Below are 26,723 nucleotides of genomic sequence, written 5' to 3' on the forward strand. Positions count from 1 at the left end.
CGGACGCAGGATGTCCACCCCATCCACTCCAACTTACAGGGATGCCATAGACGCACTAAACAGCCTTCAAACTAACGCTGCTATCCTGGAGGCTGTGCGAGCTGCAGGAGCGAAGCTCAATCCTAATGCTATCCCTGAAATGATTGATTACATTCGCAGGGTGGGCCTTGAAGTATGTCATTTTCCAATGTTATCATCTCGTTTATGGAAGAAGTACCACTACAGCCATCTCAGTTAAACGATCTAAATGTCATTCATATCACGGGAACAAAAGGGAAGGGGTCTACAAGTGCATTCACGGATTCAATATTGAGGGCAGCTAGGCCAGGCTGGAAAACTGGTGTGCCTAACTTTCCCAGCTCCACCAGAGCGTCCCTTGACAAGTAACACAGGCCTGTATACCTCCCCCCATCTGGTCGCTGTCCGCGAGCGTATTCGCATTAATGGCGAGCCGCTTTCAGAGGAGGAATTTACTCGTTACTTTTTCGAGGTGTGGAATTTGCTCCAGAAAAATACGAAGGTATTTGGTGTTCGTCTCTTGCGGCAATAGTCGTCCGTACTAGACAAGGTCTCTTTCAGTGCGAAACAGATACCACCCCCTTGATGCCAAACTACTTTCGCTTCATGACGCTCATGGCCTTTTACACTTTCAACCAACTCAAGGTGCGCCAGCAATACTGACCGTTTATGTGGCTAACTTGATACATCAGGTTGATGCGGCAATTCTCGAGGTAGGCATTGGTGGACGTTCCGACAGTACGAATGTTGTCCCCAAGCCAATTGTCACAGGCGTTACCGCCCTCGGGTATGACCACACAAGGCTTCTTGGGGAAAAGCTCAGTCAGATTGCAAATCAGAAGGGCGGAATATACAAGGCGTGTTTCTCTTTCGGATCTATATCATAATTATCTGACAGACAGACTAGGAAGGGGTGCCAGCTTTGACTGTTGAACAACCTGAGGAAGGCATGTCTGAGCTTCGTGATTGTGCAATAGAGCAGAGGGTAATTCGTCTTCTCTTAAATCTCACCCCTACAGCTCATGCATGTTTGCACTGTAGGCATCTCAATTCATAATTGTTGACACCCTCCCTTCCACCATCCAATTAGGCATGTTTTTTGTTGTCTCGCCGTTCTCCTACCGCGCAATTAATCTGATGTCACAGGCCTTGCAGGTGCTCACCAGAGATCGAATGCCGCTCTTGCGGTACAATTGGTGCACACGTTCCTCAGTATCACAGATCAGTCATACTCTCCCGTGTCAGATCCCAACACCAGTGATGCTGCTGGCGCAACACAGAGCGGAGCGGCGATTGAGCCATTGCAATCCCTTCCTACGTCTTTTCTGGACGGCCTCAAAAATACTCACTGGCCTGGTCGTTGTCAGACGGTACTCGATCCGAAGCTTGAGGGCACGAAGTGGTTCCTTGATGGGGCACACACGAAAGAGAGCCTTGCGTGCTGTCTGGAATGGTTTGTAAGTCCAGCAGTCGGGCTTCCTGTGTAAGTTTTCTATCTACATTGGTTTCGGTCCACAAACATATTGGGTTTTAGTTCCCCCGTCTCTGACGTGCACCCACCCCGAGTGCTTATCTTCAATTGCACCAGTGGACGTTCAGGAGATGATTTCCTGACAACCATCTTGCAAAAGATAGAGGAACGACTGACAACATATGGCAGTACGGAGAAGAAGGAAGAATTTTTCGCCAAGGTCATTTTTTGCAGTAATGTGACCTATGCCAGCGGCAACTTCAAAGGCGGTAAGTATTGTCATCATCTCACATGCAAGCTTATATGCGCATCCGGCAGACCTCACCTCCGCGGCAATGGATACAACTGACAACCTCAATCTCAAGACTCAGAGAGAGATTGAATCAGCCTGGAACAAGCTTGTCCCAGCTTATTCTGGTACGGTGCACGTTCTACCGTCCATTGAGGACGCTGTAGAAGAAGCACGTAAAACGTTTAACGTTAGCGTGCTCGTCACGGGCAGCTTACACCTTGTAGGTGGCGTCATCGAGGTCGCAGGCTTGGCAGAAAGAGCCTTGAGCCCGAAAGCATGATAATATTTGTGATTTCACCATCACTCACACTGGCCCTCCTATAGCTATCCAACCTAGCATAGTTCCATCTCGAGTATTGGTTATTCGAATCTGTCGATTTCCGGCTTTCAACACGCCGGCCTTTGGGCTCAACACCGCTACACCTCACAGCAGCGCTGATTTGTTTATATCTAACTAACACTATGTAGCTATATTACCACCCTTCAACAGGATTCTAGTTAGATCTGTAAACTGTTCCAGTCCGCTATGCTACAAAAGATCCGTGTGATGCTGCGCGGGAGTTATAACAAAGGTCTGCCACAACACAAAGCAACTTCACAAGAGAATCACAAGCCCCCGTCTTACTTCCAAGCAGTAAGATTCTCTTCGCCACCACGGCTGTTCACCTCCACACCCACACTGCGGAACCCGCTCGTCGGGCGTGGAGAATTGGGCAACAGCACAGGCTGTATGGGCATGGTATACTTGACATCTAGATCCTCCAGAATGCTCTTGAGATGTTTCATGAACGCAGTTCTCCGCGTCCAGCGTCCTCCCCAATCCTGCCAGTTGGGGCGATCTGAAGCAGGGATCAGACCCCACGGTCATGGTAGATACAGAGACTTACGTTCAACAGCTACCGTCAGATGGATCGCATTCTGGAACTCCATTTTGTCGATATTCACTGAAGACCCACTCCATTCCCTGTTATTTGCTGCGATGTAGGCTTGAATGCGTGCCTTGAGCTGCTCGACAAGCTCGAGAGGTGTGTTGTACGCTATCATCAGCGTCGTGCTCTCCCACATGCTGTTTGACCGCCGCAAATTATGGACGAGCTTCGTGCTAGATAGCAGGGAGTTAGGTGCGATGATTTCTTGGCCGTCAACCCGACGGAAAGTGGTAGAAAATAGACCAAATTCTTTGACAATCAGGTACTGACGGAATAGCTATTAGTTTCACGCAAGCTGGTCACGGAAAGAACACACCTGGTCGTCAATCATGACCAAATCGCCGACATCAAAGACATGAGTAGAAAATATAAAAATCATCTGTTCAAGAAGTGAGCTTGACGTGGACGGTAGATGAGCAAATCACGCTGACTTACTGACTCAAACAATGTCTGTGCAGAGTGTCCGAAGATAAACGAGAATCCGAGGATAATTGTCGCAAGAGGAACAAGTGAGGCTAGCGTGTTGGTCCTATTGAAAATGAGGAGACATGTGAAGAGAATACCGAGCAATGCAATGGAGACAAGGACAGCATCCAGCTTCGCCACGGCTGAACCAACGTCCTACGCGAAGTCGTGAGCAGTATTTCTTAAATTCAGTGATGGACTCACTTTCAGGCTGGCAGTCAGGGCCTTACGCTCTCGATAAATCCTCTGTACGGCTTCCCGCATTTCTCGCTTGCTAATGTCACCATTGCCGTCTTTGTCAAAAATAGCAAAAGCTGCATGCTACTGAAACTGTGAGATTGATGAACTCATAAGATGAAGTGACCCACCGCTTCAGCAGTCGAACGGAAATAAGGGTAGAAATCTATCAAGAAACAATGTTAGACCATCTTCTTTAACATCAACTTAACAAACCTTCGACGACAAGATGAGAGCGTCCAGGGCTGGTTACACTGAGAGCATCAAAGAGTTTCCTTGCGAGCTTCCGCGCAGAATCCAGGGCATGAAAATCGCCACCCCGGTTGAAATTGGAATTCTTAAGCGCAACTTGCCCAATAGCGCCAGTCAGCTGGTCAACAACGACAGTTGCCATGTACCTCTTGCGTCGTCTTTTCGTCTGAGCGCGACTCGTATGGCGCTTTTTATCCGATCGATGATGTGCTTCGTCCTCGCTTTTCTCGACAACAGGTGTAGCAGCTGCACTGGCCTGCCCGCTGGCTGGTCCATCTGTTTCATGTTGACGGTGACCCTTGCCGTGAAACGGGGAAGAAAGGTCGAATGCGTTCCCAAAGGAGCTCAATGCATTTTTGTGCCCTTTCTTGACGTATGTACTTTTCTTGACTGGAGCGGGCTGCGCATTTGATAGGTGGTCCAGTGCTCTCAGTCCCATCCGGTTCTCCGCGAGACGATCCGCGAGTGCATCTTCGTGGAAGTTGATGGCGACAAATCTTAGGAACAATTTTTCTACAAACAGGATGATACCTGCAGAGAAGAGAGCCTGTTGAAAGCAACGATATGTAGCCATGGTGATAGGGAATGAGAGGAGCAATTTACCTGCATCACACGGTTGATGATCACCCAGTACGCGCCAGGAGGTTGGTAGAAGGCCGTGATTGCAGATAGCGCTATCCAGGCCCACGAAATATCAAGTGCGAGCTTTAGCCATGCCGAGACAGCAAGTGTCAACTACAGCGATGAATTTAGTCAGACTGCTCAAGAGAAATCCGAGCAGCACATACTTCGATCTGCGTTTTCAAACGCTCTACTTGGCCACCAAATAAGAAAATAACGTAGATCACAGTACGCGGGATGGCATCCACAACCAAGTATGTTGCGCAGGAGGCTGCCCATATGACCGACAACCAAAGGGACCAAACACGGACTTGCAGCCGGACACTTTGCTTGTCCTTGAACCTCAACTCCACTACCAGCAACGGAATTATGAAGAATGCAGCACCAAGAATGCCGATTAATAGTGTCCTGACTGGCCTTGCGAGCTTCATGAAGCCAAGCCAAAGGGCTCTGCCTCTCCTCGCCCTTTTGCCAGTTCCCGAATTCTCCGGTGGACTAGCGACTTCTTCTTCGTCCCAGTCAAATTCATCCGAAGAGTTCGTCGAGGTCGTATCGGAATCGCCATCTTCTTCTATATGGGTTTGGTCCAGTGTCTCGGACTGATCCCCCTTTTCATCCCGGGCGTAGTCATACTCCTTGGACTTGGAAGTATCGAGGAGGGTGATGTCATCTTCAGGAGAGCGACGTCCAGGCATTATCATTCATCTAACGCAAGCAGCGAACCGAAAGAAACTAACTAGGTGGTGGGACAAAAAACAGGTTGATACCTTATTGGTCCAATGGCCTTGCCAACATTGGAGAGCACAACTCCACAACACTATGGTTAAATTGTTAAACCTCGTTACCTTGTTACGTAAGACTCCCGTCATTTATCGGGGGCGAGGACAAGGCGAGGATGCACGAGTTATGAAGAACAGGATGAAGGTCATAGTAGAACATTATAGTCAGAATTGTTATGCTACAAAATAGCGCCACGGAAATTAATGAAAGGGCAAGAAAGACACGACATCACGAGCCAACTTGAAAGTTGGATCAGTTCCTAAATTGGCTCGGCTTGTTGTCAAGTAAGCGGGAGTTTGATGAGAGTCGGAGATTACAGTGAAGAACCATTAGGTTGATTATAACTGCGCAGTGCGATACGAGTGTGCTGGATATTGACGATCACGAATGATTGGCGGAATTCAATGTTGGGTTGGAAATGGAAACTGCTTTGGAAAGAATCATTTTGGGTGAACTCGACCTGATAGATCGCTAGAAGCGGGGCGTTCCCCTGATCCACCGCGCTAATCTCAAAGACCAGAAGTTTGAGCATGTCGCGCAATGACGCCCAAGTTAGATTGCAAACAGCCGAGGGCGCTTTCACCGAAAGCCTGGGTCTGTGGTGGTCCCGACTGTGCACGAGGATACGAGTCTGCTCGACGAGCAAGCATGCTGGTTCCAAAAGCTTGAGTGCAGGGGACGTCGCTTCTGCTTCCCTGGGCCCATCCCGACACCTGAGCGCCTACGACGGAGTCCCCGTGCTGCAAAGAAGTATCCAGGACAGCCCGCGCCCTTCCTAGTATACTACCGCGAGTTTCAGGGAGAGACTTGACGGTTCCCAGAACCACAGGGCGTCTGCCTTTCTTCGTTCGGGACACCTCATTGACAACCGTTTCCAGGAAAGTGGCCGGCTTTTGGCCTCCTTCCGTAGTTTTCTGGTGGCCAGAAGCGTTCTGGTCGGAGGACGATTGAATCTCTTTGCGTATAAGTGTCCGAACTGTCTCATCGGAAATGAACTTCTTTTTTGCGCAGTTTTGGATATGGATCACTTTTTGGCTCGCAGTCTTTGTAGAGGTCCACTTCAGATTGCAGCTAACGCAGTTGGTGAGAGATGCAAGTTGTTTATCTGAGAAGTCGTTGGAGAAGCGTTGAACATTGGGGCGCTTTAGCCTGGCTTTCGCAGCAGAGGTCGATCCGGGAATTTGTTCTGTTGCGACAACACTACCCGAGCGCGACAAACCTCCGAGGTCGGTGATCTTAGGCTTAGAGGAAGGTGCTCGGAAAGCAAAGCGAGACAGTTTCAGGTGGGATTCACTCTCAGAGTCGCTAGACAATGGCACTTCCAGGGTCGCAATAGGAGGCGGGGTGGGATATGTAGAAGTGCGGTTCATGCCCGACATTTTCTGCGCGTTATGGGGCCCATTAGCGGTATCGGGTGCATTGGCTCGATGTTTACATCTGTCAGGAGCGATGCCTAGACCTCTTTAGAAATCAAAGGTTAAATGGTTGATATATGTGGGCCTCACCAGGAGCAAGCAAAGGTCGAAGTGAATCAATCGCAACATGGTCCGTAGTTTCTAATTGTCGGTAGAAATCCAGCTCTGTCAGTGGACTGGAAGCTGAGAGGATATGAGCACCAAGGATTTGAGACACGGTCAAAAGAGGCTCACCGCCGACGGGCTTGTTGATCTGGCTCTGACCGCCTACAGCAGCTGATGGACCAGGGGGATTGAGTTCCGTAATGGTTAGCTCATTAACATCTTGGTCTAGTTGATCAGCCCGTGACGGGTCCAGGCGCAAATATTTCTTTTTCCTTTTCTGCTCCCTCAACTTTTGCCTTTTTTCCTCCCTTTCGGGTTCGGAGTCTTCCACGAGGTCGTCATCGTATATTAACCTGCGTTTGAGAGTTTCTGGCATGGTGATGATTGAATCACATGTAATGTTTCGTACAATTCTGCAATCAAGGACGAAGTAAAATCGGTATGATGCAACAGGACGCAACCTGCCAGCGCTTGGGACGCGTTATTTGGGTCTATTTGGTTCTTAATTATTTACTTCCTTAAAACGTGATCTGATTGAGGCTTTTAGTGGCACCGCGTTCTTCTTGGGGATCCGATCCTTTGTCGATAGCAACTTGAAGGAACATGGCCAAACCATCCAAGCTTGGGCCCGTCACAAAAGTCGTCGACCCTCAAGAGCTGTATCAAGTCATCGCTCAAGCGTCATCTCAAAACCCTGCCGAAGTCCACACGTCGAGTAAACGCGTCGAGGAATTATTGGACTACTTTGGGACTTTCGATGGTTTGCATGAGATCGCCGCCACCCGTTCAGTACCGCTGCCTGTGAGGAAGCAGAGTATTATCCAATTCAAAAACAGGGCGTTGAACAACTGGAGATCACGGAAGTGTGTGCCATCGTTCAATACATGACGTGCTGGTCTATTCGCTGACATGATAATGCAGACTTTTATCAGACGAGCAACGAGTCAGGATCCGGTCACGATGCATGACCTTTTTTGACGAGGAAGACGATACGGCAAGTATTGCCACTCAATGTGGCTTTGTTCGATTTTATTTACGACTCACTCGATAAGATTGCGGAGTGCAATGAAGTAATCGTCGCCAAAATTGCTCGCCAAGATTACCCTGTGAACTGGTACCTTTGATGTTATGTCGCTGGGTTGTAGTGTTAATTTCTCGATTAGGCCTTCGCTGCTAGCCGACATCATGGACGTCATTCGCACAAATCTTGAAGTGCTCTGCAATTCTCCCAGCAGCGACCCTCGGTCAACTCTTGCCCTTCGCAGGGGCCTTGCGCTTCTTAACAGCATCCTCAAGGAGTTCAGCGGCTTCAAGCTGCCGGCCGGCGTGAACACGATGACCAATGTATGTCCCTCTTCATCTCATCATGACTTCAGAGCCTGATTCCACATTAGATCGTCGATCAACTGCATGAAGTGATGTTTGTTTACTACTCCAAATTGTCGTCGATGATTTCCGCACTCGTGCCGCTATCGCTTAGTGATCAGCGCACTGCTGACAATCTTATCGTGGCTCATTTCATCTACAAGTGTCTCGTCAAGATGGCTTTGTGGCTCTGGTCCAAACTCATTCAGTCGGCAAAAGGCGGGCTGGCAAAACTCGAGCCTTGGGTTTGTTTCTCTTGCGAGAAGTTCATGAGCATGACTAATCGGTTGTAAATCATACAGTTTTTGCAACTTTTCCAGAGTTCAACCGGACAATTGAAGATACTGTCTGAACTTCGAATCAACCTCGTCCTTGCCTTGGGAGCTTCTGGAGCATCGAACCGTCTCACGCTTTTGTCCGTTGACAGACTGACCCGTCATGTCCGCGTTTTTGGGAAATTTTTCCGCAGACTACAACAACTTAAACCCGAGAAATTTGTTGACCTTCCAACAGGTAATGAAATCGTCCTGTACTATTGGGATAGAGTTGTGCAAGCCACCAATGGACCGCCGGAGCTAATTCAAGGTTTCTGGGTTTAATTCTGCCCGGTGCTGGCTCTGCTTACCTTTTTGCATAGACACTCCAATGGCGGTTTTCCCGGTGCGTTTTCTCCTCCAGGGCATGGTCCTTTTCAAGGAAAATCTCTCGAGATGGACACCGTTTCGCAAAGATGGCATAAAAACCGAGACTAGTATTGACTGTCTTTGGGAATTGTGGCCTAGTGCTGATGAGAGTCGCCTAGCTCTTTCGCAAGAGTTTGTCGAGGATGCCGTCCGGCTTCTCGTGACGCGCTTCATCCCCTTGAACCCGACAGATCTCAAGGGCTGGATGTCTGATCCAGAAGAGTGGGTCAATATAGAAGACAAAGAAAACGATCAATGGGAGTATGAATTGCGAGTGCGTTCTACATGTAGATCCAACTTGCCGCGAGTCTCATCTTTTTAGCCATGTGGTGAACGCGTCTTGATGACCCTTTCATCGCAATACAAGGTTTATGTCACGCCACTACTTGAGACAACCTTCAAGCAGATAATTGGTGGATATACAGTTCGCATGTGCTCCTTTACTAACGAGCCCATTTCCAGCGCAACCAACGGTTGATTTGGCAAGTGTCATACAAAAGGAAGCCCTGTACTGTGCCATCGGACGTTGTGCGACTCGCCTACGAGAAGTAATTCCTTTCAGTCAATGGTTGCAACATAATCTCGTCGCAGAAGCAAGGGAGACGAACCAAAAGTGAGTCTAATTTGTCTTTTTAGATCTTATTCACTCATAACGCTACAGCTATCCCATAATTAAGCGTCGTATAGCGTGGCTTATTGGAAGATGGATTAGCGACATGTGTTCACCAGCCAATGATCCGAATGTTTGGGACGTTCTCATCCACTTGCTGCGAGACAGAGGTCCCGGCACGGATTCTGTCGTTCGTCTGACTGCCGCCACAGCCTTGCGGGAGTGCGTCGATGTATGTTCCTTTTTATCTGTTCGCGATCTCGTGCTCACTTTCCACATAGACTGTCGATTTTGACATCGATGTCTTCATACCTTACTTGCCTACCGCAGTCACAGAACTTGTGAAGCTCATGGGTGAGGCGGACACAATGGAAGTGAAACAGCGTTTAGCCAAGAGTCTCAACGTGATGATCGAACGCGCGGGTCCTCGAGTGAGTTTTCCGTACAACGCTGCAACACATCATACGCATTTGTTATTAGATTACGCCGCACGCACAAATGATTTCGGAAGGCATCCCTCAGTTGTGTAAGTCCCTATTACCACTTCATTGGCTATGCTGTTTGTTCAACCTAGCTTAGGGACCGCTGCGGGCGATGAGTGGTTATTCAAAGCTCAACTCTTGGTTGTCGTGACAAGTCTTGTCTCGGTGAGTTTTGCACATTCACAATACTAGCGATGCTTATGCACTACAGGCGATGAAGGAGCATTCGTCTCTAAACCGCCTTATCGTCCCCCTTGTTCAAGACGGTCTTTCCCCAGGGGTGAGACTTCTTTATGTGCCCGGCGTGCTGTATGCTAATGCGAGCAAAGGTTGCCATCAATCTCGATGAAGACGCGCTTAATCTCTGGCTGGCTGCCGTTCGCAACTCGTCATCGTTGGGCTGTGTTGGTGGACCCGATCTCATCGACCTGGTCCCTCTAGCAGTCTCTTTGTTATCAGACAATCTAGATTTGCTTGGCAAGATAGTGTCTATAGTCGAGTCGTATTTATTTGTCGACGCTCCTGCCGTCTTGCAGGTACTTCATTTATCACTCATCTGAAGGCGTCGCTAAGTGTTTAGGGTTTTGCCACCCCGCTAATGAATGCTTTTGTGAAAGCGCTCACAGGCCAGGCCATATTGACCAATCAGAAGGACATACTAATTTGTCTCCAATTCCTAACTCAATTGGCGCCGGCTGCGCTTTGGGGCGAAGCCATGCATGTTGCTGGTTTGTTTAGCCACATTGTTAAGATTCTGAATGACGACGAGGTGAGTCGTTTGTACTAACTGAGTAAAATGCGCACGTACTTACCATTCATAGAGCTCGACAATTCTGCTCGCCGAATGCATATATCTCCTTGCGAGGATTGCTCTGGCAGACAGACAGATGTTCTTGCAGCTTGTATTGGCAACAGCGCAGACCACGAATCTCCCTGAAGCTAAAATCTGGGAAGCATTGCTGGACCATTGGTGGCGGCAGGTTCGTATTACGTTGTCATCGCTGAGCTTGTTCACATGCATTTTACTCGCATGACAGTTCGACCATATGTCAGAGCCTCGCCATCGCAAACTAGCTGCTCTCGGCATCGCGTCTCTCGTATCAACCGGTCGTCCTGAAGTGCTTGATCGCTTACATCACGAGACTTTCAACCTCTGGACAGACGTATTCTTCGAGGTCAAAGAGAGCAGGAACTTAGCTGAAAATGAGGATGCCGGGTAAGTCTGCAATGCTGAATGTGACCAGTGCATCCTGACGCTATGGGCACTACTTGCAGCCCCTTGACACTTCATTGGGACCTCGATCAGGTACCGCAGTCATACTATGCAGATTCTGAGAACACCGTCGAGTTTGATCGCCGGAAAATGGTCGGTGATTCCTAAGTTTTCGTTGTTCCTCACTCACCCACATGCATCTGGTAGTTCCTGGACAATGATCCTGTTCGCACTACTCAGCTCACTAATTATGTGGCTGCAGCATTACAGGAAGCCGAGCGGACCTGCGGCGGCGCTCATATATTCAATCAGTATATCAGCAAGACAGATCCCACCCTGCTCAAACAACTTCAGAATGAACTTCAGGGAGGGTACTAGTAGACGTAGGGATCAAGGATCGAGAGGGGACATCACATTGCTAGTTGTACAATAAAAATGGATGCTTCATGCTTTCGCGTCGGCTTATTATAATATCGTAATTTCTTAATAAAATTAGGGATGGCGATGAATCTAAGTGCATTTTGCAGATACTAGTACTATCGTCGGTCCAGAGCCGCAAAATCTGACGACCACATTTTCATATCTCGCTGTTTGCTACACATTTAGACAAAATAATTATACGGATCGGTAGCTACGTATGTCACTGGAGAGCTCCAGTTGACATAAGAACGAAAAGTGTTCAAATATGATGCTGCCAGAGGGATGCCGACGCAAAATGTTATAAATAGTAGAGAGTTGCAAATTTCGGTTTTGCTAAACTGAACTCCGCCACGGCAAACGGTGCAATTGAGCACCCGAGCAGTCTGAAGTCGTCACTGAAAGTTTTGCAGCCGTACATTGCCGCACTCGAAATTGGTTCTCCGCTCCAAGCCGTCATGCTTGATCATTCTCTGATATTGATGCTTGCATTGTCGATAATACAGCAACTGTGCTTCGTTCTAGCTGGAAAAATGCTAAAAAGGTGAGGATGGGTATAAAGTACATGCGCAAGAAAAAAAATCATTTTTGGGTTGTGAATTTTGCTTTACCTTGACTATTCTACGTGAAACTATTCTACGTGAAAATAGGGTAACTTCGAATGATAGATTTGAAGCCGTGTGTGTTCCTCATCTTTATTTTTATACAACAAAAATACTGTACTGTGAATGTATGTTGGAAGGTCCTATATCCAAGAGTGGGGGACTTAAGATGTGTTGTTGCGTGTGCTATGAGGCATTTTGAAACTCTCTACTGTTTTGCAACCCTGGCTGATTGAAAGTACGTAGAGTCTAAAAAATGTTACCGTGACCGAAGGGTAACGGCAATTGGTTTTGGTCTTTCCATCGCTGTCGGGACACGAATGTTGATAAGCGGGTGCGGACTCCTTGATACATCGCCGGTGGTGTTCTCCAAGGTTGGTCCGAGAGTCCGGAAGTCTGCAAGAGATGAGGAGTTTGGAAGTTTACGGGAGCAAGTACAGCCAGAGAAACAGTATTCCTCTGATACAGGGGGCGTCGGTTGGTTTTCACGGGCAACCAGGGAAAAGGGTCGAGCCAGAGACGAAAAGGCGTATGCGAAGATGATATGCAGCGGGAACGGAGACGGGCTCGAATCAATGTCGCGAGACCAAACATCCTGATCATGCAAAACCTGAGTAAAAAGGGCAAGGAGAATGATGGTTGCCACGTATATGAAAACTGCTGTCATACTGAGCGTACGGTCTCCCGCAATCGGACAGCGACGTACCCAGAGCTGCATTGAGCCATGCGAGTATTGCGAGGCACAGGAAGGCAGCATGTGCAGCAGGTACATTTGCGACATTGAGGTTGACGGAGAAAAGACCTAGTACTAAGTGAACGAATAAATGCACGGTCTCACCTCGTGTAAACTGTCTTACATATCTCGAAAGGTAACAAGGCAAACGCCCATGTGGCCTCTACTGAAACGAGCTGCGGTTTGAAAGCCACCTTTGTAAATATTCTGCAAGATTTGGATGAGCTCTGATGTGCAAGACTAACAACAGAATGGGCTCACGTCCACATTGAGCCGACAAATGCGCCTGTCGGGATGGCGATCACGGCACCGATGTTGTTGGACTTGGAGTATCCGACGCCCCAGAGAAAGAGGGAGAGCGCAAGACATGCGAGAGAGAGCGTCCCAATCAATCCTAAAAATAAATACGTCAGAATTCATGTCCAATTGTGTCTGGAGTAAAAAGCGACCCATTGAGCACCTTCGGGCAGTTCTAAAGCTTATGGCCATCGTGCCCAACCTATGACTTAGAGAAGGGAAGTGCAGACTGGCATAGACTCGGAAGATACAATGACAGACCTAGCATGATGATCGCAGATCATTCGAAACCTGTCTGTACCAGGCATGACCGGTTGAAACCTAAACGCAAAGGGTCACGACACAGACACAATTGCATCTGTCCAATTTATGGTCCAAGTTCAAATAAGGCCGACAACCTTCATAACTAGCGGACTTTGCTCTAAATATCAATGACTTCAAGTTCAAGCTGGTCTGTACCATTCTAAATTCAAAAAATGAGTATGTCAGACATATTCATAATGGGATGAACTTACGACTTCTTGAGTCATCTTGAGCAGATATATTCTGTCCTTATCAACCCATATATCGTCTAAAGTGCAAGAACCGAACCTTCTGTCCAACACGATCTCGACGTAAGGCAGAGACGATGTTACGTCCTCCCCCCACTCACTGATTTTTATCGTAGATGACTCTTTCACCACTCGTCCTAGACCCTGCCTGCACTTGACAGCTAACGGGTTGAAGTCCATCATATGTAACCTACACCCCGTGACGCTATCCGCTGCACGAAACAAAACTCGATTCCCGCTAACGCCAAGAATCCATGGATGTTGGTCATAGAAAACACGAGCATTTAAAGGGCCCCAATATTTCCACGGTATTGCTGCAACCATTCCTTCAAAGACGTCAAGGTCAAAGAAAATCCTGGTGGAAATGATGAAGATAAGATGCGGATAGAACGTGAGAAGGGATATTAGTCGATGTTGAGGGTCCAATGTCCACATTGTTTGTTGGGCCTGCATCTGTGATTGTGAGCTATGTGCAATGTCGTCCATTGGGAGGATGCACCTTATCTTCATCATTGGCGGTACTGGCAACAAGAAGCACGCCAGGAATTGCGGCGCTTGAGACATATCTTCGATTGAGTAGACCTTCAAGCTGTAGCTGGCAATCAGTAATCTATCATCTCCGAGGAAACAAAAATCCATCGAGTCATCAGGAACTGAGTTAAAAGTGTCACTGAGGACGCTCTAAATAGAGTGTCAACTGCCGGGCCTCGATTATTTCTGATCAAGACTCACAATGGACGTTGTTGAGTGTTGCCAGTCCCAAATCTGCAACCACCACATGGTCCGGTTGAATGTGTAGCTGCCCGCACCATTGAACCGCAGAGAGCACCAGAGAGCGATACGCCTCCCAAAACCCTTGAGCTTCCCACTGTTTATTTCAAAGCGGATGTTCTCGCATTGGGGTGGCCCCGACATAAACAAAGTCCGTCCAGCAGCTTGGGGGTGGACACCACCTCCATCCAGGGCATTAAGTTCAATAAAGAACCTCACACCACCCGGCTGGCAAACGCCTTCAGTAATGACATACGCGATGGCAATCAGGTTTTGCGCTGGGTCCATGAACACATCGATGATGTCTGTGTTTGGAACTAAACACAGGGATCGTGGAGAGAAACCACGCTCAATTGTTTGTTGTGAGGGCTTTGGTAGTATTGGAAAGATCTTGGCTGAATCTTCATCTCGGTTGTAGAGGCAGAGATGCCCATCGGCGAGGGATAGCCTTCCGTCATAGAATTGGTCTGGTATAGAGACTGTTTCCACAGAATTAATGTCAAACTTAAACCATGCACGGGTCTTATCCCTCAAGAGTTGTAGGCGCTTGGAAATAGGAGTGTAATTGTAAAGATTCGTATCAACGACAGGGAGCAGTCGCTGACCACCCAGTTCAATGATGTACTGAAGCTCCGAGGACGATTTGCACATCTGGTGAAGGGCTTTACATACCTGCAAGACGATATTAGTTACATAAATTCATCTAGGACAACGGCAGCCATCAGCATCGATGAGTGAATCGTAGCTCACGGATGTGCAACGAAGAATGTCTCGCCAGGGAAGGAAGGTCAGAATGTAAGATCGGAGTTCTTCAGCAAGAGACTGGAATTCTGCTTTGCGGCTCATTGTTTCCTTCCCAGCTGCCAGTACTAAGTCGTAGGTCTGATACAGGCGGCGGTACCGAGATCTCCCATAGTCGCTCCACTGACAACGGTTAATTCGGAAGCGGTGTACCACTTGTGGCAGTGCAATTGAATGCGTGACGCTTCCGAGTCTGAGTTCGCTACAAGTTTGAAGACAGCTTAAGCTTCCTCGATGAATGGTAGGTTCCTAAAGATACTCTGGTTTGTAACTTATTTGCTCCAGATGAAGCAGGTATTATGACTCGAGACGAGCCTGAGGTTGGACAACAAAGTCTGTTCTGTGAGTACTTTTGACTGTGGTCGCTGCCAGTGAACGCGGGCTGATGAGTGAATGCAGATCACGGTCAAGCGAAGGATTTTGTCGACCTACATGAACAGGTCAAGGTACGTGCGTTGACTACCAGAACTCCATCTGCGTTCTGAGTCGTTCAACACTTCAGACAAGCGTAAATCTTCTGGATTCTCTGGAATCATTTCTGTCTACGTTTCAAAAGGACCTTTCATCTGTATCCGGCCAGATTTCAGAGCTACAGGAAAGGAGCAAAGACATTGATAACAGGCTGAAGAGTCGACGCGTGGGTTTATCACCGAAATGGACAGAATGATCATCTGATGCTGTGACTCCAGAGAATAGAGAAACCGCTTTCGAATCTTCTGTCAGACCTCGCAATACCTCCGTCACTTGCAGTTACTATCTTAGACACAGATGTTGGGGAGCCTTGGATATCGACTATCACTGACTTCGAACGACGACTGGATGGTCTCAAGGTTCGGTCTCGTGTCAAAGCTGCCAGGGATCTTGGAGACGTTGCGGAAGGGCTTCGCATAGTAGTGCGTGGATTTATTGCTGTCCACCTTTTATATTTGTCCAATACTTTGTCAAGGCAGCTACCAAATTACGATCCTTCTTTCTTGCATTACTACAGCCGATACGAACAAGTGTCACGACGAACATGCAAGTTATGCAGACTTCGATCTTTGTGAAGTACAGAGCATTATATGCATTCCTCCAACGGCAGGCGCCGAATGTTGCCAGTGAGATTCAAAAGGCTTACACTGGCACAGCCCGCACATACTACGAGACCGGGTTTCGTCGTTATGCACGCAGCCTAGGGTGGATCAAGGTGTTTATGTTATTGATGCCTGGATGCAGCCACTAACCAGAGCGTCAGGCAAGGACCCCACAGAAACCAGAACCTATTATCTCAGGAAACGGAGACAATGGTGGACCATCCCTAGATCAAGATCGTCTTGCATATGCAAAGATAGAAGGATCCGGCGTCATTCTCGCGTATATGGCAGATGACAAGACTCACGTGAGTATTTTGTGGCCGCACTTTGATACCATGCCTATTTTGAGGACTCCTACGTAGGAAGAGCCTATCGAAGCCATTCTCAGGTCCCTTCTTCTGGTGTTGATGGATAATGCCACCGCAGAATATTCGTTCATCACCGCCTTCTTCCGTTTTGAGTCCTTTGCGCCCCCTGCAAAGGAACATAACAGCGCCATATTTTCACCCTCTGCCATGCTTTTGTCGCCTGATTGTAGCTTTGACGATAGGAGGTCCAATGCCGGTTCCGAAATGGGTACGCATGTTTCAAGAACCTTCGGCGGTAACGGGCACGAACCTCGTGATGTGACAGTACAACCCAACATTATGGACAAGGTTGAGCGTGCGCCGTTAGATGCCATTTGGAAACAAATCCTAGACCCCGTTCTAGAATATTGCAAGGTACGGCATTTTATGTCCTCTTCGTAATTCCGAGGTACCAACAATACAATGCGCAGGCTTTCGTGACCACCGTTCTTGAACCCATGCCGCCGGCCGTGCCACTACTCACGATGATCCGACTCACGGAGGCTGTAATTACTGAAGTGCAGAAGAGGGACTGCCCGCCCTTGGAATCTTTTTTGTTTACCATGCGGTTGCAGTTGTGGCCTGTGTTCCAGAAAATTATGTCGGAACACTGTGATGCTTTGAGGAAGATTGCTGAAGGTGGAACAACTAGCTACTTCAGCAGAGCTGCGTCAACGACGGATGCGTCCATTGCAAATGTAGGTTTCCCTGATGCGGTCACATCTGCCAAGCTGACCTTAAATAACACAGATTTGCAACAGATACATTGTGATGTTTAATTCCTTCGTCATTCTGACTGACCAGGAAGAAGAGACTATGATTTTTTCCAAGTGACCGCTCAGTTCTTCTTCCTCTTCAATCGCTCACAGTGTTGCACAGCCTCCTTCGTCTCCGACAGGAGCTCACGAAATTGATCGCTCGCCACACGGAGAACATCAGTGACGATGTTGCCAAAGCTACCAAACAGTCGGCAATGTATGAGGTTCTTTTGCAAGGACTAAACGTAGGTTGTTTCCCGGCTTGTTTAAAATTATTTTCTGAGGGCGTTCCCTTGTCCAGAAAGGGACACATTTGAGCACGCACCCCAAATCTCAGAAGGAGATAGCTTACTGGGCGGAGAAAGAAGAAGAGGCTCGACGCCGAATTGTTTCTATTGCTCAAAGTAGACGTATTGGTAAGAGATAACATTGAACGATCTTAATTATTCCCCGTAGAAAGTCCATTTTTGCGGGATCCGATGGATAAGTAACACATGATCAAATACGATGCGACAGATCGTGATGGACAGACAAATCAGAAGAAAATGCAACCGGAAACTAACGATCAAGGAATGGTGGTGCCTCGTACTGATAGCAGGGAAGATCAGGCAGGTGATCTAGTGCGCACATGATCAGCTTAAAGGCACGTACATGCAAACCTGGTTTGGACAACTCACTGGAAAGAAGCCTTCAACAAGCTACTTCCGTTCTGTTTGCCAATTCCCAATCTGTTCAAAACGTCCCGTACTTCGCCCGCACTACTTGTGACAGCACGCTTCTTGGGCCTAGACCGACTTCGCGTTAACCCTAGTGGGCTGGAGCGAAGATCAAGAGAAGGCGAGCAATCGAGGGTAGATACAGAGGGTCGCCTGACAAGAGCTGGGTTGGATGCTCCCGCACGTCCCTCAAGCGCATCGCGTAAATCGGTCACACCTACCCCACGGACCGACCGTGTCAGACTTTGCAACGAGAGGTTCTCGATAGCCATAAGAGCAGGTGATAACTTCAATAACGGTGAACCACCTTCCATTATCTGCCTGTGGTTGCTTGGTCTATCCGCTGCTAGGTTTTCATGTGAGCAACATAATTTACAACGAACAGTTCGCCTTACAGTCTCTGAGAGCCATGTCTACCGTCCATTTTGCCGAACAACGGCGAAGAAGCCCTTGGCGGTCAAGCCCTGTTGCTTCTTGAACAGACTTAGATGACACCAGTACAGCCAATGCCTCCTCAGCATTGACGTCTGACCAAGGCCCCACTTCTCCTTCTCCCTCAATAGGGGGGAACATAACTGCTGTCTGTGCTGGTCGTAGGACCCCAGGAATGAATTCTGGGAGGGAAGGCAGGGTCGGTGCCGCTTCCATTGTCGACAAAGCCTGGTTTCGTGATCAATAATCTCTCCGAGAGGAAAAAATATCCGAAGAGACTGACCTTTTCAGCAAGGTCCACTAGTTCTGTGCATTCCCACACGCGACCGAGCACCAGCCAGACGCGAGCCAGTAACTCCTGTATCACCTTCACTCGCTGTTTGGAAGCATTATTTGCCCCATCTTCAACTTGGGTAGTTGCATGGAGCGCCATGAGCATTGGGAGACCAACAAGAAGGCCGCGGGTCGGAACTTCCTCGTGGATAGCAGACAGTACATACAAGATCAGCGCATAGTCTGACAGGGACGCTGAAGCAGCTGCCGAGACCTTCTCAGGCACGCTCTCTAACAAACGCTGTGTATTCGAACTTTTACGCGTCCGTGCTAGAAGCCCTGGTGATCTTCGAGCAGGGGAAGAGCCTTGCGGGTCAGCGGAATGTCCATTGATAGGGCCTGACTCATTCTGAGGTGTAGGGGCTGTTACTCCGATAGAAGGGATGTCACCGTTGGTGGAGTAGGCGGGCGAAGGAGTTGAGCTGAACGAAACGCCAAGAGACGAAGTTGTTGCCAATATAAAGAGATAAGCGTGCGTAGCATGGAGCGATCGCGTCGCCGAGTCGCCAAATAAAAGGATGCCGATGCTGTTAGCTTGATGCGTCGGGCTACCTTCGACGAGAGGGCGAGAACGTCTGACTCCATGCTCATCTGTCGTATCTCCACGTTTTGGAATCTCTTTGCGCAAGTAATCAACGAGAGTTTGGGCATAATCGCTCCGTACCGAGTAGTCGCCATCGCAGAGAAGACTCAGGGTCTCGTGCCATGTTTCTCCGGATATCCTTGTCCGTCGAGAAACGTGGGAGGGAGGTCTTTGCGAAGGGACATTATTTTGTGGAGTGGAGATTGTGGATGAGGGGATATTGTGTGGGGCGTTTTTATCATCCGGCACCACTTCAGAACCATCAGCAGCACGCATGAGACCCAGAAGACCTGCAAGGAGACATCTGATAGCCTGACTTCGCCTGCGGTCACCGGTTTCTTTGTCGCGACCAGTAATTCCTTGCATTTCAACGGTCACAAGGCGGCTGACAAGCTCGCTAGCAAGGTCTTGAATCTGGTCAGAATAGTAGATGTGGGCACCCAAAGAGGATATGCATTCCACGAGCGACGGTAGGAGGGCATCGTGAGGATCGATTGATACACGCCGTAGGACCAAAGTGATAAGGTTTGAGATGATATCTGATGTGGACAAATTAACGAGAGGTACGGGGGACGTGAAGACCGCGGGGACCATAGCAGCTAAAGCTTTATGCTGGGCTGTGCATATCAATGAATCCTGGATCGAAAGAAGCTGTTCGACCAATTGAGAAGGCACTGCATAGCGGTATTGGTATTGGGCCCATTCACACGCCTTTTGAGCTAGCCATCGACTTTGTTCAAGTTTCTCCCAAACTTTGAGATCGCCTAGGCCTTCGAATGTAGCCTGCATCAAGAACCCCATTTGAGCGCCATTAGAATGTTGTACCATGTGTTGTAGTGCTCTTAACGATGTATTTAGAACATCGGAGGAAGATGGACCGCTCTCCCCATCTATGTGTGCATGAATGGAGGCAGCACGCCTTTCAATGACAGGACGTGAACGGAATTCCGCAAGATATATGGAAGAAGCGTTGCTTTTGATAGCCTCCGCGCTTGACTCACAATAAGATGCTTGTTCTCCCCGGATATAGAACGAATACTCACCACTCGTCGAGAACAGACAGGTCCGCATTCATAACATGGAAAAGCAATGCGCGAGATATGATCGATGCTTGAGGCTTGTATTGGCTGGAAGAGCAATAAAGAGCTTCTGAATTCACGGCGCCTGTGAGAGCAGCCAATCCGACTAGACGAGTCCTGAGCAGACCAATAAATGACTCATCGGTAATGGAGAAGCGGAAGACTCACCTGTTCCTTAGCTCGTGATCGACCGACTTGACGTCGGCGGTGGATTGCTGGGCAAATCGCCGTAAGACAGCGAGGTAATCTCGGGCCAAGTTAGAATCCGCTCCAATGACATGGCCGTCGGTGAAAGTACACCACGCGGTAAACTGTAACATGAGTGAGTTTTGCCTGAACGAAAGAAGTACGCCTAATACCAACCACGCTGGCCGCTCGCGCTACTACTTCGAGGTCAGAAGAGAGGGATTCCAGCGTGACCTTAAGACACGCGACCAAAGCCGGGGACAGTAAGGAGATATCGCGTCGACATTCTACCGCCAGCGCACGTAAGACAGAAAGTGTGATAAGTAAAGATCTGGTTGAGAAGTATAAAGATCTTCAAGAAACTTTCAAGGCTTCCTAAGACGTACGCTCGAGCTCGAACGTTTCCATACTGAGCCTTGTGACATCCTGACTTGACACGTTTTTCCAGTTCGCCCCCGAGCTTGTTTATTTTTCCTGGGCGATTAGCAGCATAATATGTGAGCTTGGAGAGCTCCTGCGCATTCGGACGATATTCAGGACCAGAAGAAGCCAATGCAGATGAAGAAGGATAGCATGCAGCAATTAAAGACACGTGATTGGGGGTGAAGAGGTGCATTTGAGTAAAAGTAAGCCTTGGAAAGAGAGCTGCTCAAGGATTGAAAGAGGAGTCGGGCGATTAATTAGATAGACATAAGTTGAGGAAGGTGCATCATCTTGGAGCAGCCAGACGCCTCTGTACTAGTAAGTAAACGTGTACTAGGCACGAGACTGTGAGAACCCCCCGGATCCGGTCAGCCCCTGACAGCGTTTTTCCGATGGCATATGCATGCATAGTATGATTCAAAGTTCAACGTCGCAACGTTCAACACATGATACAGGATCATGACATTCACTTCGAGCCAGTCAATATACAGTAGAGCCTATTGGGTATGTACTAGAGCATTATACAGAGAAGAAATAGCACTGATAGTCGTGCTATCGTCAGAATGAGTAAAATGTAAACCGTTATGTGTGATCATCATGTCATGGTGGCGTGCCATGTCGAGTCTCCCCTCGTCCTCGCTTTCCTCACCTAGGGCATGAAACTGGCTCCAATCAAAGCCGACAGAATCCATAACAACATCCTTCAAACTACTCAACACCTCCAAGTGAGACGCCTGCATCACACTTATCCATCGTTTGCTGATCATCCAAGTGGCTACGCCTTTAGGGGGGAGAATAACACCTTCTTTCGGCAAACCATGGAATCGTTCTCTCCTTCCGACGCCTCTCCGCGGCTTTTGTGAGTTGTCTGCTTTGTCAAAATCGTCCAGTATATCGAAAAAACGCAGTAACCGGTTGCTGCGCCAAGGGAACCCTCGAACACGTAAAGTCATACGGGAACCGATGATCGGATCCTCTTCGGTTTCAGATTCCTCGGAAGACATACATTCCACTTGTAGTGCGCCGTCAAATACGACGTGCTCAAAGGCTTCAATTTTATTCCGAGCGTCCGAGCGATTGCTCAGTTTCTAGAGAGTCCTAGTCAATTATCGGATTTTTCTGATGGCCGGAATGGACAACCTCACCGTCTTCTTACGGCTTAGTCTTCTAGATCGCATTGCCTTGACATCTTCTCGCTGTTTTTGGTTAATAGCGACGGAGGTGTCTCGTTGAGCCCTGAACTTCTGTCTGAATGTGACGAATGCCTGGTCGAAAACGGATTCCAGAGATTTTTTGTTGAAGTCCTTGTCAGGAACATGTTTGTACAGGTGGCGATGGGCTCTGAGGTCATGTAGTACGCGCTCCTTCATCCGTCCATTGTGGACAGATTGTTTAGGTGTCTTGTCCCAGACGAAACGAACAGGGTCGCTGGGACCCAGCACAATACCTTCGTTGTGACCGTCAGGAAGGTGTTTGTCGTCCTCGAGTTGCATGACACGCAAAAGATGGCTGCGCATAGCATGCTTGATGGTCGTTAGTATTGAAATGCGAAGTTGGTGCTGGACTTACCTGGATGGTAAGACAGCGAGTGTCATGATGATTCTTCCGTTTTATAGGACGTTCTACTAATGAATACTCAGAGGCGTCACTGTCATCTTCACCACTCGTGGAACCAAGCGTCGGTCTCTTGCGTGGATTAGATGGGCCCCCCTGCCGGGAGGATGAGGGATCAACATTGATAAACCGCGCTGGCCTAGAAAGGAGGGGAGGAGAAGCGTGCGCTGGGCTTGCGATGTCGTCAACAGAAGGAGTACCTGCTGGGGGTTCTGCGTCAGATGATGCTGACGTGTGACGGAAAACAGAAGGTGGCGTGGGTTGCCCTGGATCAGGGGATGTGTGTTTCCCCGCGGTTGTAGAAGAATGGGACAACACAGGCGAGGTGATTGGCGTTTGGTGTTGTTCGGAAGGCGTCTGTACTGAGGGTGAAGCCGCTTGTGCTTTCGGGGTCCCAAAAGCAATCTTTGCTTTGAGTGCACCAAGCTCTTGCTGCATTTCGAGCATTCGGCGTTCCATTTCTGCCTGCCGTAGTGTGTACTTGGCCTCTTGTTCTTGTTCCCATGCGAGTCTCCGTTTCTGTTCTATCTCTTGCGACTCCCGTGTTGAATTTAAATAATTCATAACTATTTGGAAGGGGTGAGCGCCACTGGATGATGCGTTGGCAAGACGAGCGGCAGGATTCCTGGATAATCATCAGCTTGATTATTAAAAAAATGACATTATCTACTGAGGCGGTGTTGTCGATGCCGCAGGCGGCCTCTGGGGCTCCGAGATGGCAACCTCAAGCTCGCTATGATGTGGCTCATGTGCTTGGCTTGGCTGAATAGACTGGAATTGATTTTGGGTGTTTGAAGACCTGGGCCTTGGTTGTGCAAAGTAAGGATTCAGAGCCTGCGATAATTCACTGGTGGGCATGAGGCCGTGGGAACGTCAATACCTTCGACTTGACCTAGCCAACCTGTCGGTACTTTAGACGCGGACTGAACCGATCTCGAAGATATAGTGTTTACCTTTGTTAATTTCTGAGGCTGTCGTCAAACACAACCAAATAAACTCGCGAGACGCGTCAGCGAACGTAACTGAAGTATCTAGCCTTTCACTTGAATATTCACCATCATGGAAGGCATGGAAGGTCTCGCAGAAATGATGGGTGGTCAACTTCGTGGAATGCGGGGTCCTCCACCAGAATCAGCAGTACCTGATAGGTGAGTTCCATTTGTGATATTGATCAATGCGTTGCCTCATGATCGGTGCAGCGGAGAAGTCATTCACATTTCATCTCTAGCACTATTAAAGGTGAGGCGTTTACAAGGACCGTCAAGAGATATGCTTATCATCCGTTAGATGTTGAAACATGGCCGAGCTGGTGTTCCTATGGAGGTTATGGGCCTCATGCTCGGAGAGTTTGTCGATGAATATACCGTGCAAGTTGTGGATGTCTTCGCCATGCCACAGTCTGGTACCACCGTGACCGTCGAGTCGGTCGATCACGTCTTCCAAACTAAGATGCTCGACATGTTGAAGCAGACAGGACGGTAAGGGGAGCATCTACCCTAACTTGGCAGCGCGCTGATGCACATGCGCTTTCAGGCCGGAGATGGTGGTAGGGTGGTACCACTCACATCCAGGGTTCGGATGCTGGCTTTCGAGTGTTGATATAAACACACAAGAAGTACGCCGCCTCGTTTATGACATGCATTCGCAATTGATTTCCTTCTGCAGTCGTTTGAACGCATGCAAAACCGCTGTGTTGCTGTTGTCATCGATCCTATTCAGTCAGTCAAAGGGAAGGTCGTCATTGACGCGTTCAGATTAATTAACCCTCAAACCGTCATCATCGGACGTGAACCACGACAGACGACATCCAACATTGGTCTCATCAACAAGCCGTCGATTCAGGCACTTGTACACGGACTGAACAGACACTACTATTCGATCGCCGTGAACTACCGCAAGACGGAGCTGGAACAATCAATGTTGATGAACCTACACAAGAGAAACTGGACTGAAGGTTTGAAGTTACGGGACTTTTGTTCACACAAGGAAAGCAATGAGAAGGCTATAAAGGTGAATTATCCATATTCGTCTACTTTCTAATACTGACGATCCTCGTCCCTGAAGTCTATGCTCACGCTGTCTGAGGCATACAACAAATCCGTGCAAGAGGAATCAACCCTGTCTGCGGAAAAACTGAAGACACGGCATGTAGGGAAGCAAGATCCAAAGCGACATTTGGAGGAAGCGGTGGAAAAAGCAATTGGAGACCAGGTGGTGCAAAACCTGGGTACGATGTTGCTGGCCGAGCTATAGATTCTCTTCTGCCGGACTTTTGCAATTCCCATGGGTGTCATTCAGAAGAAGCATTTCGGGGCTTGCAGTCAACTCGCGGAGTTCTGCGTGATGAAGAAAGAAGTCAAGAGTCCAAAGTCGAGAACGGCCCCACAGAGAAGAGCTTTCCGTTTTGTCACATGGCTGTGTAGCCACTTCATGATGCATCATGGCTTACCTATCGCGGCGATGTGAAATTAAGTTCGACCAGAAGGTTTTGGACTTTCAGATAGATAGTCGAGCTATTTCTGAATGGCTGAGTGCACTCTGATAGTAAGACCCTCGACACCGGGTGGCGTTCAGGGACGAAAAGACGAACTTCGAGTGCAGCTTGTGTGAACTGGAATCCAGCTTCGTCTATTGCAGGCATCATGAGGGCTGGGCCCGAGCTTCGGTTCGGACGCTGGCGAGATCACATCGGGCGGGCGGGATCTGGCAGACAATTGTATGGTCACGATACGCAAACGATCACGTAGTGCGGGTACGTATGTACGGGTAGCCTCCCGTGAACCGTGGTACTGTTTGTCACATCGATGAGACCTATATGTGTAAGAATACAGTGTTCCTTTTTAATAATGACAAGTAATCCGCGCGCACGTGGACGTTGCCGCAGAGTACAATCAACCGCTGTCAAAGCAGAGTGGAGTCATCGACGCGGTATCGCTTCCAGTACGGTCTCCTCCGGGGTACTGGCGGTAAAGACGCGAGCATAGACCCCGTCGCCGTTCTACAACCAAAAGCAGAGAGGGAAAGGTCAGCTGCGGTGTCATCTGTCTCCAGGGCAGTGATATCAAAACCGTTTTTTGTGGAGGACATACGCAATAGCACTCTCAACGCCCACAGTACCGTGGGACGAGGCCGTAGGTTTTAACGTTCAAGACAGCCTGTGTGGGGCTGTGAAGGCGGCAACTGCCAAGAGGGAACAAGACAGCTGAGAAGGAAATTGACTTGTCGCTCAGCTAGACAGTTGTGCCGGTTCCTTGCATTGATTAATGTAACGGGTTAACGAAAAGGTATTGGTAAATCAGCAGAGTAGATGCGGATAAAGAGGCAAGAGTGGAGTAACGATTAAATTAATTCCAAGGAAGCCTGGCACTACTGAGTACGGGTATGATGCCCATCATCTTCGCTCGACGGATGGCTTTGCCTAACCTGCGTTGGCTTTTTGTAGTGAGACCAGTTTCAGCGCGGTGCTTTATTTTTCCCATTTCGGTGACGAAAGAGCTCAAGAGGACATCATTGGAAGCCTCTTGTAGAGGATCGACGCCCAGGCGGTAAAAGATGTCCTGTTGCTTTGCTTGTTTCGTGCCAGGACCAATGAGAGATCGTTTCGGAAATGGCGGAGGGCCTTTGAATCGGTGGTCATGAGAGAAGTAATGAGGTCTTATGAACTGAAATTTGTATGAGTGCCATGACATGTGAAACGAAGATTGTCGTTGACATACCAGTTTATGGTCAAACCTCCTGCGTACCCCCTGCTGCGTCCATGTTGCACTCGGGTTGCTTGCTAAATAAAATTGATCGATGAGGGGGCCGGTAAACTTTAGAATGTGACGGACCTGCTAATTTGCTTGGGTCAGAGAGCTCTTGGAGGATATTGGACAACTGGCTCTGGTCATTCTCTAAAGGTGTATGGAAGGATCTAGATACATGAGGAACGCAGGCCCTTAGGTGCGGACACTGTCGGGAAAAGGCGCGGAAAGGCGATAGCATGCGGTCTGTGTGATGTTGTGGCAGAACTGGAGAGGGACGGCGGAAATTATGTAATTCCGAGTAGGTGGGTATAATTCTCACGGGG

At 48.7% G+C, this 26,723-nt stretch overlaps 11 protein-coding genes across 11 annotated transcripts; 4 read left to right on the plus strand and 7 right to left on the minus strand.

Annotated features, from left to right (window-relative positions):
- Window positions 1-10: 10 nt before the first annotated feature.
- DEU56DRAFT_867682 (FolC bifunctional protein) lies at window positions 11-2,061 on the plus strand (the record flags this gene model as incomplete). The annotated part of the gene is made up of 11 exons (XM_041355438.1): window positions 11-172; window positions 226-340; window positions 393-533; window positions 590-663; window positions 711-875; window positions 926-1,003; window positions 1,060-1,108; window positions 1,165-1,230; window positions 1,306-1,501; window positions 1,553-1,758; window positions 1,808-2,061. The coding sequence occupies 11 exons, from the start codon at window positions 11-13 to the stop codon at window positions 2,059-2,061; spliced, it is 1,506 nt and encodes a 501-aa protein (XP_041215167.1).
- A 584-nt stretch (window positions 2,062-2,645) lies between these two features.
- DEU56DRAFT_723644 (Mechanosensitive ion channel-domain-containing protein) lies at window positions 2,646-4,980 on the minus strand (the record flags this gene model as incomplete). Its single annotated transcript, XM_041347782.1, has 9 exons — window positions 2,646-2,975; window positions 3,027-3,089; window positions 3,146-3,331; window positions 3,380-3,496; window positions 3,544-3,578; window positions 3,629-3,874; window positions 3,962-4,211; window positions 4,268-4,399; window positions 4,453-4,980. 9 exons carry the CDS (start codon window positions 4,978-4,980, stop codon window positions 2,646-2,648), a joined length of 1,887 nt encoding a protein of 628 aa, XP_041215168.1.
- Window positions 4,981-5,178: 198 nt separating this feature from the next.
- Window positions 5,179-7,025, minus strand: DEU56DRAFT_224120 (uncharacterized protein). The gene is made up of 3 exons (XM_041345150.1): window positions 6,715-7,025; window positions 6,571-6,663; window positions 5,179-6,518 (listed from the first exon to the last, which is right to left on the minus strand). Exons 1-3 carry the CDS (start codon window positions 6,959-6,961, stop codon window positions 5,575-5,577), a joined length of 1,284 nt encoding a protein of 427 aa, XP_041215169.1. The 5' UTR covers window positions 6,962-7,025; the 3' UTR covers window positions 5,179-5,574.
- A 112-nt stretch (window positions 7,026-7,137) lies between these two features.
- On the plus strand, window positions 7,138-11,465 carry DEU56DRAFT_765979 (ARM repeat-containing protein). Its single transcript, XM_041351060.1, has 21 exons — window positions 7,138-7,448; window positions 7,507-7,579; window positions 7,638-7,699; window positions 7,749-7,929; window positions 7,980-8,195; window positions 8,253-8,535; window positions 8,588-8,701; window positions 8,753-8,907; window positions 8,956-9,046; window positions 9,096-9,246; window positions 9,295-9,475; window positions 9,525-9,674; window positions 9,724-9,769; window positions 9,823-9,890; window positions 9,937-10,005; window positions 10,055-10,261; window positions 10,306-10,494; window positions 10,547-10,705; window positions 10,763-10,941; window positions 11,001-11,091; window positions 11,146-11,465. The coding sequence occupies exons 1-21, from the start codon at window positions 7,189-7,191 to the stop codon at window positions 11,314-11,316; spliced, it is 3,096 nt and encodes a 1,031-aa protein (XP_041215170.1). The 5' UTR covers window positions 7,138-7,188; the 3' UTR covers window positions 11,317-11,465.
- A 751-nt stretch (window positions 11,466-12,216) lies between these two features.
- Window positions 12,217-13,179, minus strand: DEU56DRAFT_906367 (uncharacterized protein; the record flags this gene model as incomplete). The annotated part of the gene is made up of 5 exons (XM_041356814.1): window positions 12,217-12,614; window positions 12,664-12,759; window positions 12,815-12,897; window positions 12,952-13,084; window positions 13,140-13,179. 5 exons carry the CDS (start codon window positions 13,177-13,179, stop codon window positions 12,217-12,219), a joined length of 750 nt encoding a protein of 249 aa, XP_041215171.1.
- Window positions 13,180-13,408: 229 nt separating this feature from the next.
- On the minus strand, window positions 13,409-14,960 carry DEU56DRAFT_906368 (uncharacterized protein; the record flags this gene model as incomplete). The annotated part of the gene is made up of 3 exons (XM_041356815.1): window positions 13,409-13,450; window positions 13,503-14,219; window positions 14,271-14,960. The coding sequence occupies 3 exons, from the start codon at window positions 14,958-14,960 to the stop codon at window positions 13,409-13,411; spliced, it is 1,449 nt and encodes a 482-aa protein (XP_041215172.1).
- Window positions 14,961-15,409: 449 nt separating this feature from the next.
- On the plus strand, window positions 15,410-17,715 carry DEU56DRAFT_906369 (Vps52-domain-containing protein; the record flags this gene model as incomplete). The annotated part of the gene is made up of 11 exons (XM_041356816.1): window positions 15,410-15,452; window positions 15,510-15,556; window positions 15,613-15,747; window positions 15,800-16,003; window positions 16,057-16,296; window positions 16,345-16,488; window positions 16,546-16,905; window positions 16,962-17,228; window positions 17,281-17,360; window positions 17,410-17,533; window positions 17,590-17,715. The coding sequence occupies 11 exons, from the start codon at window positions 15,410-15,412 to the stop codon at window positions 17,713-17,715; spliced, it is 1,770 nt and encodes a 589-aa protein (XP_041215173.1).
- Window positions 17,716-17,805: 90 nt separating this feature from the next.
- DEU56DRAFT_224351 (uncharacterized protein) lies at window positions 17,806-21,353 on the minus strand. The gene is made up of 8 exons (XM_041345152.1): window positions 21,004-21,353; window positions 20,795-20,948; window positions 20,600-20,742; window positions 20,396-20,548; window positions 18,720-20,343; window positions 18,400-18,664; window positions 17,966-18,350; window positions 17,806-17,905 (listed from the first exon to the last, which is right to left on the minus strand). Exons 1-8 carry the CDS (start codon window positions 21,231-21,233, stop codon window positions 17,893-17,895), a joined length of 2,967 nt encoding a protein of 988 aa, XP_041215174.1. The 5' UTR covers window positions 21,234-21,353; the 3' UTR covers window positions 17,806-17,892.
- Window positions 21,354-21,498: 145 nt separating this feature from the next.
- On the minus strand, window positions 21,499-23,578 carry DEU56DRAFT_766006 (uncharacterized protein). The gene is made up of 4 exons (XM_041351061.1): window positions 23,325-23,578; window positions 22,610-23,279; window positions 22,186-22,563; window positions 21,499-22,128 (listed from the first exon to the last, which is right to left on the minus strand). Exons 1-4 carry the CDS (start codon window positions 23,510-23,512, stop codon window positions 21,538-21,540), a joined length of 1,827 nt encoding a protein of 608 aa, XP_041215175.1. The 5' UTR covers window positions 23,513-23,578; the 3' UTR covers window positions 21,499-21,537.
- Window positions 23,579-23,639: 61 nt separating this feature from the next.
- Window positions 23,640-25,190, plus strand: DEU56DRAFT_766009 (Mov34-domain-containing protein). The gene is made up of 6 exons (XM_041351062.1): window positions 23,640-23,802; window positions 23,854-23,893; window positions 23,942-24,132; window positions 24,188-24,269; window positions 24,320-24,664; window positions 24,719-25,190. The coding sequence occupies exons 1-6, from the start codon at window positions 23,714-23,716 to the stop codon at window positions 24,905-24,907; spliced, it is 936 nt and encodes a 311-aa protein (XP_041215176.1). The 5' UTR covers window positions 23,640-23,713; the 3' UTR covers window positions 24,908-25,190.
- An 808-nt stretch (window positions 25,191-25,998) lies between these two features.
- Window positions 25,999-26,638, minus strand: DEU56DRAFT_906373 (uncharacterized protein; the record flags this gene model as incomplete). Its single annotated transcript, XM_041356817.1, has 3 exons — window positions 25,999-26,316; window positions 26,371-26,432; window positions 26,485-26,638. 3 exons carry the CDS (start codon window positions 26,636-26,638, stop codon window positions 25,999-26,001), a joined length of 534 nt encoding a protein of 177 aa, XP_041215177.1.
- Between the last annotated feature and the right edge of the window lie 85 nt (window positions 26,639-26,723).

The sequence above is a fragment of the Suillus clintonianus genome, assembly GCF_016758775.1.
Source record: "Suillus clintonianus strain FC179 chromosome Unknown DEU56scaffold_2, whole genome shotgun sequence".
Classification (NCBI taxonomy): domain Eukaryota; kingdom Fungi; phylum Basidiomycota; class Agaricomycetes; order Boletales; family Suillaceae; genus Suillus; species Suillus clintonianus.